Source organism: Neophocaena asiaeorientalis, unplaced genomic scaffold, assembly GCF_003031525.2.
Source record: "Neophocaena asiaeorientalis asiaeorientalis breed wild unplaced genomic scaffold, Neophocaena_asiaeorientalis_V1.1 scaffold65, whole genome shotgun sequence".
NCBI classification, from domain to species: domain Eukaryota; kingdom Metazoa; phylum Chordata; class Mammalia; order Artiodactyla; family Phocoenidae; genus Neophocaena; species Neophocaena asiaeorientalis.
Window position 1 is genome coordinate 14026205 of NW_020173215.1, and position 9922 is coordinate 14036126.

The 9922-nt window shown below is 40.0% G+C and overlaps 1 protein-coding gene across 3 annotated transcripts in view; it reads right to left on the minus strand.

The window, feature by feature from the left end:
- Positions 1 to 9707, minus strand: part of PCDH18 (protocadherin 18) — a 14079-nt gene extending 4372 nt beyond the window's left edge. For 2 of the 3 annotated variants that reach the window (XM_024745026.1, XM_024745028.1), the window contains exons 1-3: positions 6845 to 9615; positions 5959 to 6047; positions 5705 to 5868 (exon numbers count right to left, since the gene is read on the minus strand). In XM_024745026.1, the coding sequence (XP_024600794.1) occupies positions 5705 to 5868; positions 5959 to 6047; positions 6845 to 9331 (2740 nt within the window). In that variant the 5' untranslated portion in view covers positions 9332 to 9615. Of the gene's footprint in view, positions 1 to 5704; positions 5869 to 5958; positions 6048 to 6844 lie in introns of all 3 variants that reach the window. The other variant, XM_024745027.1, reaches the window with a different exon arrangement.
- Positions 9708 to 9922: the final 215 nt, after the last annotated feature.

A 9922-nucleotide genomic window follows, 5' to 3' on the forward strand; every position in this document is an offset into this window, starting at 1 on the left:
CCGCGTACCCAAAAAAAAAAAAAAAAAAAACTTTGTTAGCAGGGTAAATTCCATGTTTAGTGTTCTTATGCCTTAAAACAAAATTTTCGAAAAGATTTATGCACAAAAAAGAAAAGTGAAGAATAAATGTTGCCTTTCAGAAAAGGAGAAGTAAAGGACTTTGTTCAAAGGTGTGGAAGTCACTGCTTTTCATCATTTGAGCCTTGAAGATAATTCTGTCCTTATACCTCATCCATTCTGGGCCTCAATTTTTAATAGAGAAGGGGTAAGTTGAGGGACAAAAATGAGAGCTAGAACTGTGAGAAGAAACGTCTGCTTGCCAGGAAGGCTAGAAATTCAAAGTAGGGAAGATGGTGGATAGTGTGAATGCCAATCCCATGGGAATCACAAGGGCATGAGAGAGAGACAGCAATATTGAGAATCCTTGTGTCATTTTGCTATGAAGAAGGGTTAAATTTAAACAAGCAAGAATAAAAAGATGTTTAGATGTGCTGACTTAATGCATTATTACTCTTTGGAAATATTTACCAACTATCGTTGTTCATCATTTAAATGTGGACAAAACCAAAATGTGTTGAAAGTAACTGGAATACCTTTATAGCAGTGAGGTTTTCTAAGTGCTGAAATAACTATCAAAGTGGTAATGAATTTTTTTTTCCTAATTCCCTGAGTCTCTGAACTTGGAAAGGAGACCTGTCCATATTGTCTTACTCACATCCTTTTAGAAGGAAGGGGAACAGACCTGATGACACCTCTTCATTTGTTTTCTGGTCTTTAATTCTGTGGGAAGGACTTAATTGTTTAATTGGCTTTGTTTTGTTTTAATGTTTAATGACGGGGGAAAAGGGAAAAATTACACAAGCTTCTAAGAATTCTGAACATGATCAACTTTCTAGAGAGCTGAACATAATGAAAATAACCATCAGTACCATCTGGGTGATTCAAACAGTTCATATTAAAAATAAATTTGGTCATAGGAGTTTTTAGACAGAGAATGCTATTTTATAACTTCACAGTAAATAAATGGGGCTTTAGTAATAAAAGTTAATTAACATAAAATTTTTTAATTCAAAAAATATGAAAAATTGACGAATAAAGACTAATGGAGAGAAGGAGGGCCAAAATAATAGAGATGGAAGAGCAGTGACACAGAAGAGGGCATTTCTTAATTTCATTGGTATTTTCAACCATTTTCCTGAGACTCAACTGTTCGAAATCATCCTCAGTGTACATGTAACTTAGTGCCACAGATGTTCCACACCGTATCCAATGAACCAGAACTTGTTGGCTAGTGGTGCAAGTGGCCAACCTTCCTGTTGCTCCTTGAAAACTGTCAGGTGGTTAAATTTCCTCTGGAAAGGGAAAGTCACGGAGAAATAGAGAACTCTTTTTTCTCACAGCATGATGGCAAATTTTCCCCCTGTGCTAGACCTTATAGGTAGGGCAGGAAGCAAGCATGGGACATTGGGAGAAAAACATATGCCTAACATCTATCAAGCCATTAGTCATTGAGTAATCAATCAATTATCTATTAAGAGCCTGCCATATGTAAAGTGCTATGATAGCTTCCTGCCCTCAAATGGCTTCTGGTATAAGAATAATCAAGTGTTACAAATGAGGTCATAAATGCCCAGTTAAAGTGCCAAACTGTACAATGATGAGGGCATGTTAAAAAAAGGAAAAAAAATACGGTGTCACTTACATGTGGAATCTAAAATACTACAACAAACTGGTGAATATAACAAAAAAGAAGCAGACTCACGGAGGTAGAGAACAAGCTAGTGGTTAACAGTGGAGAGGGAAGTGGGGAGAGGCATGATAGGGGTAAGGGATTAAGTGGTACAAACAGGTATAAAATAAATAAGCTACAAGGATGTATTGTACAGCACAGGGAATATAGCCAATATTCTATAATAACTGTAAATGGAGTATAACCTTTAAAAGTTGTGAATCATTATATTGTACGTCTATAACTTATATAATATTGTACAGCAACTCTACTTCAGTAAAAATAAAATTTAAAAAAAGAAAAGAAAAAAGAGTAGAGGCGGATGCTGAAGTAGTTAAAAAAAAGCAACCTGAAACAAACTTTGAGAGATGAATAGAAGACAAAGTGAAGAGAAGCCAGTTTTTCAGGTAGAAAGGTAACGTGAGCAAAGGATTGGTGTGTTACGTGAAGAGATGGCTCTGCCTATTGCAAAAGATAAAAAAAAGAAAAAAAAAGTTAATAAGCTAGGAGTGGATTTCATTGGCCTAGGAATGCCAAGATAAATAGCTGAATTAGGTGTTTCCAGGCAACAAAAGTCAATTATTGCTTTCGAAACAAAAAGTATAAATTAAAATGTTCTGGAAAAGTTGTTCAAGCTGTATGAAAGAAAGATTTGGCAAGGAAAAAAGCTACTGGAGAGTGAATATCAATTCATGTGCTGGTACAGAAAACCAGCCATGGAAGAAAGGCCGGAAGTAGGATACCAGCCATGAGAATGATGAGGACATAGAATTAAAGACAAATGTTTGAATTAAGTAATCACAGATGACACAATGATAAAAAAATTGGAATGCGCCCAGTCAAGGAGGAGTATCACAAGAACATCCTGGTGCAGCTGACGCTTTGGGAAAAGCGAGATTTTGCAAGCGTATATGTAGTGTTGTGGTTCAAAGTTGACTGAGTAAGGAAGAAAGTATGTCGACAAACGTGAGCCAACAGACAAAAATGCGCGCTGACTTTACTGCTCAGAATGCAGGATCCTCCTGTGGGAATTAATAGCATGAATGACCAGAAATGACCCTGTTGGCAGGCAAAGCAACATAACATAATCTACATTTGATCACAGTCTAATGCAGGAAAAACATTGTTGGAATAAGACACTGAAGTTCTAAAAATATTCATGCTTTAGAAAAACTGTGCTGATTTCTGTTAATGGCATTCAGATGCGGACTTACTCTTTTTACTTTTTTTTTTTTTTTTTCTACTTGGGATATTTCCTGGGAATATAAAGTTTACAAATCACAAATTTTACACCCTAACGTGCCAGCAGAAGCTGCCGTGGTGAAGAATAAGCCAGAACATGGGTGATGTATCATCAGAATGATGTTCATAATTAAGGGATGGTTATCTTTGTACAGATATTTGATCATGCACATTTCTAATAGCCAACCATGCATAAAGCTTAAGATATTTTATGGATCATTGGTGATTTCCTGGTGCCCTATGCCTCTAGAATACTTTCTACAACACCCCACATAGAGACAGGTTGCGAGTCAGGCAGAAGTGTGTGCACTCTGATACAATCTATTGCAGTACGACGCCATACCCCAGCTCTCCCACCGCACACCCAGATTAAGTATGATTGTGTAAACATGCAATTGTTTTGTAAAGAGTTGTCTATACATTCACTGGTGTTGGTGATAATATAACGGTGAGCCTCTAGCTTTGAAAAGAAATGTAACTCAGGAGGAGACTCAAGTTACTCACTAAATAAGACTCACTATTATCTAGAGTTTATCAACGTCTACCTGTTGTTTCCCAGATGTCTTTATTCTTTAACATTTATTTTAATTACTTTAATTCAAGCATTAGGTAACTCTCCTGCCATGAACATAGCTGGTGGCGGTAACTTTGAAAATATAGGATAGAGTGAAAGAGGCGTCGTGCCCTTTTTTAAAAAATTAGACCATGATTACCTATTGAATTATACAATCTCAGAATTATAAAAGGACTTTAGGTATAATTTATGCTCAGAAATGGCAAGGTTATCTAAGTAGGAGCAGTTATTCTCCTTTTAGCTATACTGATAGAATTGTGTCAGTGAGTCGACTTTCTACAACTGAAAAAATAACATATATAATGAGATAATTGATATTATACCCATGATGTTATGTTTTATGAAATAATGTAATTTGGGAAATCATCTTATTCAAAATTAGGGATCAGTATTCAAAATTAGAGTTCTGTCAGGATCACAGAATCATAGAAACTCAGCCCGCTCTTTCATTTCATGGGTAAGATAAAACTGTTTCTCTTTGAGCACGTTGTCTTAGGCCATAGGTATTCCACTAGGATTTCAAGGATTTCTCTTTAAATGGGTCTAGGGAGTCTATTCATTAAAAAAAGGAAAAGACACCATGGGTGACTGTAAGTATCTCGGCTCTCAATGTACATGGATTATGGCCCTTCATGCCACTAGAAGTCCTTCCCATACATTCATCCTGCCAGAAACGCAGTATCTGTTACGGTAATAGCACAATTAAATAAGCAGCATTTAATAGGTTGCAGACAGTAGTACTGTAAGACTTTAGAATGTAAGAACAAATATGACATTCAACATACTACCAAAAAATGAAAACCTGTTACTTCTTTATTATTCTTGATAGATTAGTGTTTAATGAGTAGAGGGATAGGTTCAAATCTCACCTCTATCATGTACAAATTGCTTGATTTTGGATACTTTTTTTTTAACCTTTATAAGCTTCAGTTTTCAAATCTAAAAAGAAAATATGAACACTACTGTTATTACCGCCACCATTAATTCCTATGTCAGAGTGTTGCAAGAGGTTGTTCAGGTATAGAACTCCTCACGGGCCCAGAGTAAGTACTAGGGCATCGCTGGAACCGCTGCTGCGACTGCTAGGACTGATATAAATACTGCTGCCGCTACTGCCGCCACTACTACTCCAGTTTACGCGAGAGAGGGTTCCTGTGTACTGATTTCCACTGAATTTCTCTGGCTCTCTGAAGCTCTCCCATGTCTATTTCCTAAACTCCCTTATTTATCTGTACTTAGACAGCAGTTGTTCCATGGACTCAGCAAGGCAATATAGTTTTGTTCTGCCTTTCTTTCATTTATCACTTCACTTATTCATTTGTCAAGTGACAGTTATTTGATCAACATTCCGTGGAATTTAGAAACATAAGTAGCCGAAGGAATATGTTCCTAAGGGTTGATACATTAGTACAGCCTTTAGCGACAGGGTTGCTACAGTGATGCAGTCAGTCTTTACTCTGCGGGATCTGAGAGTTTCTACTGCACGATGAGAGAGAAGGGAGTCTAAGGAAAACATAGCTCGTAACTTAATAGGGTCTCCTCCATCTAGCTGTGTAGTTATAAATTCCCCTCTTGGACTTCTGTTCCTCTTCCATTTACAGTGGACACATAAAATGAAAGGTGGCAAAATTATTCCATGCCTACCACCTACAAAGATGCATTCTTTCTCCTATTTTTAGTGATTAAAGTGTACCATTCCCTGGTGTATTTTAATCTCTGATTATGCGAGTTGGTTCCCATCACAGGAAATGTGTCCTCCAAATTATAGTCCAGTTCACCACTAGGCATCAAAACAGGCTCTCTGAATAAAAACAACCACCCAGTAATTTTACAGAGTTGCTCAAGAGTGTCTTATGGCGGTAGTAGATGGGGTAGAGAGAGGAGGGGAGTGGGGTCGTTTTCTCTCCTCCTTCTCCCCACTCCTTCCTTCTTGTCCTCTTAAGCTCTCCTGCTTATTCCCTTTCTCTACCAACTGTTTACTATGAATTTTAATTAAACAATTTAAAATTGTTTCAGTCTTATGTTCACTGCTAATGGTGTGTGTATCACAGATACTTTAGTGCAAAGAACAAAGAAGAAATAAAAGCACGGGAGAAATCGCTCACTTCACTGGTGTAGTCGATCTGAAAATAAGGATTTATCTATCACCACGCTCTTACCTGCTGGAATTCTTCCATCTGTAAGAAACAGGTCGCTGAATCCTTCGCCCAGCAACCTGTCTATTGGAGAATCTCGCCCCAAATCATAATCACTGTCTCCTGCTTCACTGTCACCACGGCCACTGTCTTTCAAGCTAAATTTGTCCATGTCTTGAAGGGCATATCTAGAAAGAGAAATCAGAGAAAGTATAGTTTTTAGTCTTCAGCATTCGTGTTATCTGAGACTTAATAGGTAGCACAAGGGTAATTCATACCTATAGCTCCTGGAATATTTGTTTCCTCGAAAACTTGGCCTTGGTTGATATTGTCCCTGGTGAAGCATTGAAAGAAGCTGGGAGACCTGCTGGAAACGAAACAGACAGTACTGATTCCTGGAAACAAATCCCCCGATACTCAAAAGCTTGAAGCAAGCAAATACAGTTACTCACTATTTCATGCTAATTATCTAATTCTATCTTCTAATACTGTCTCCGTTTTAAAGATTTACACATGCTGGACTCTGAAGGACCACGTAGCCAGCCACCAAACAGAACTGAAACACATCCCAGAGAAATGTGGATGCTCTCATACAGCTGACATTCTCTTTTTGAGAGAGGACTCCTTTATAGAAAACTGATTGATTCCTTCTATCTTATAGTTCAGATTAAAGTGATCAGTTATAAAAATGCATGGAAAATGCTGTAAAATACATTCTAACACATGTAGTTAAAATAATGTCAGAAACGTTTCAAAAGCTGAACAAATACACATGCACTGAGATGGGATTCTGGAGACCCCAGCTTTTTATTTTTCTTAGAGACCACAACTACTGAGAATAAAGCAAGCCTGTTTATTTCTAGCTTGAAGTATCATAATCTGAGGATAAGGGGACTCCAATTAGATAGTCCTTTGCTAGCTTCACATTTACTTTTCAATATTACACATGGTACATGCAAGTAAATCCTTTATGAAAAACGTAAGACAGTATGCAAAAGGTGCGTATACTTGCTATACCTACATAACGTAACTGGCATCCTATTTAATTTGCATATCTTTAGTATTGTTACTTAGTAATGGAAACGTCTAAGAACTAACACATACACAACTTCTGATCACTAACAGCTGACTTTGTCAGTGAATAGGTGGAGGGTATGATCTTACCTCAACAGCAGGGGTGGCATGGGTGAGTTCTAATGAGAAATTCTCTGGCACGTGGTTCGATGAGATTGTCACCAAACTGTTGAGGGACTGGTGACTGTTGTGACTCTGCCGGCTGCCCATTTGCCCTCTTTCTAAGGTAGGAGATGAAGAAGGAGACGGTCTGTGATGAGATCTGATGGGCAGAGTGCCGTTGACGGTAGGCACCAATGTGATGTCCCCTTTGTGGATCTGCCTGGAGGGTCTTTTTGGGTGATGCTGGTAAGTTGATTCCGCTACCCTGCAGTTGTAGGATCTAGTGTCTTTCTTTTCTCGGTTACACCTAGTTGCAAACAGCACCATAATAACCAACAACACTGCACAAATTGCTCCTAAGGAAATAATTATAATCATGGAGACATCCAAGGACGCCTGGCTTACTGAGGTCATTGCTGTACTTGTCACTGACTCTGCATATTCAAAGATCATACACTTCAGAAGGACTTTGGTATGCAGCTGAGGATTGCCTTTGTCCTGGATGACAACTGAGAGCTCCCATTCTGTGTAGGGAACAGATTCCATGCTGACGTTGGTATGGATGTCACATGATCGTGGATCAACTACAAAGATATTCTCCTCATTACCTGCTACTATGGAGCAGCTGAGTTCAGCATTCACACCAGAGTCTCTGTCCATTGCCCTTATTCTTGTGACATGAAAGCCGCTTTCAGCCCCTTTGGGGATGGAGATTTCTGCGGTATTATTGCGCAGTGCCGGTCCTATAACCACAGGGATGTTGTCATTTTCGTCAATGATGGTGAGCACAACTGTGGTATTGCTTACGAGTTGCTTTGGACTTCCACCATCTCTTGCTTCGACCACAAAAGTGATCTGACTCACTTCCTCGTGATCAAAGATTCTGAGGGCATAGATGGCGCCATTAGATGGGTCAATGGTTACATATGTAGTTATGGAACTTCCCAGGATAAAACTCTCCAAAATGGTATATGTAACTTGCCCATTTTCTCCAAGATCAGGATCTGTGGCTGTAACAGTGGTGATATATGCCCCTGGCGAGTTATTCTCTGAGATTGCAAATTCGTATCGACTTCTCTGGAAGTGGGGTGGATTGTCATTTACATCATTGATTTGAACAGTAAAATGTTTTACTGTTGAGAGACTGGGTGTCCCCTTGTCCTCAGCGATTACAGTCAAACTGTATTCAGACCTCTTTTCTCTATCCAGCGTGGCATTTGTCAAGATTAAATAATTGTTTTCATAAGTCTTCTGAAGTTTAAAGTGACCATGTCCATGAAGCCTACAAACTATTTCTCCATTCAGCCCAGAATCCTTGTCCTGAACCCTGACCAAGGCAACAAATGTGTCAATAGGATCCCCTTCAAAAATATAAGATATTTCTTCTTTTCCAGGGGACATGAGGTTTATGTTAATTTCAGGTTTATTGTCATTAACATCCACAACCTTAATTATAATTTTGCAATGAGCTGGGATTGAATTTGGACCCAAATCCTGAGCCTGAACATCGATCTCATAGGATTTGGTGATTTCATAATCCACTGGCTTGAAAAGAGTCAAATGTCCTCTTTCTGAATCAATCTTAAAAGTCTCTATAATTTTGGGAGACACATGACTGCTGAAGGAATAGACAATTTTCCCATTAGCGCCCTCATCTGGATCAGTGGCATTCAGATCTAGCAGCAAAGTGCCAATGGGGGAGTTTTCTAAGAGCTGTATTATATAAGACTGCTGCTCAAAAGCGGGGCTGTTGTCATTAGAGTCTGAAATGCTGATTTTTAGTATGGATGAGCCAGACCTCTGAGGCACCCCCATGTCCGAGGCGGTGAGCTGAAGCTCATAGCTCGACTTCAGCTCCCGATCCAGCTCTCTAACCACTATGAGTTCTGCATACTTCGCTCCATCCGTCCTAGTCTGAACCTCGATATTAAAGAAATCATTGGCAGAGAGAGAGTACGTGTGGAGGGAGTTTTCCCCAACATCCGGATCAAATGCACTGTCCAAAGGGATACGAGTCCCAACTGCTGCACTCTCTGATATCTCAATCGGTATGAGAGGTCTTGAAAACTGGGGAGAATTGTCATTAATATCCAGCACTTCAACTTCAATATGGAAAAGCTGCAGATGCTCAGTGGGTAGAGTGATCACATCAAACTCTATGGAACAGTTCAAGTTTTTCTGGCATAGTTGTTCGCGGTCAATTTTTGCCCCTATGCTGATTTCCCCGCTATCCTCGTTGACCACGAGTAGAGGAGAATTTCCCCTTTGCATGGCTCGGAAGCGAACGGTAGAAGGATTAGGTAGCTTAACTAAAACATCAGCCACATCCTCTGATAGTCTTGCAATTACCGATCCAACCCTCTGCTCCTCGTAAATCCTGTATTTCAAATTCTTGCCCAGTACATCGGAGTTGAAAGATACCACCAGGAGTGCAAAAACAAATCTAAAGTGCATTTTAGCATTCATTTGGTACATCGGTCAGTTTTATGAGATTCCTCTCACAGAGCAAGTTAAAACAGCAAAGCAATTCCCTCAGCTTCCTTTGGCAACTTAAAGCTAGGCTACATTTGGTACTCGAAACTTGAAAGCGTCTCTTAATAACACAGCACAGCAATTAACAGCTCGCAAACTTTTGTTTTATACACACCGTGTCACGACTTCCAGATATAATCGGCATGGAGTCCAGTCCTTGCATTTGTGCGGCTGTTTGTCCCCTTGGCAGGCGAAAGAGTGTCACGTCCGCGTTTTCCCACTTGTGCAGTCGGCGTCCATCTATTGCAGGGCGCCGGCGGAGGCTGCAGTGGCTCTTTCCCCAGCGATTCTTTCTCCTTTTCTCCGCTCGGCTGCAGACCAAGCGCCCGTGATTGCTGACTCCAGTCTAAGATCTGTTCAACTTCACTTCAACTCAGACAAAGCTCTCTTGCCCCGCGTGCGTTGAATCGCTTCCAGCCAATCAGCGTGCTTCCAAATCAGAAGCCGATGGAGTCCGCAAAGCGAAGGCAGGGCGGACGGGTGGGAGAGGGAGGGAGACGGAACGAGACGAAGGAGGAGGGTCCGAGAGGCTCC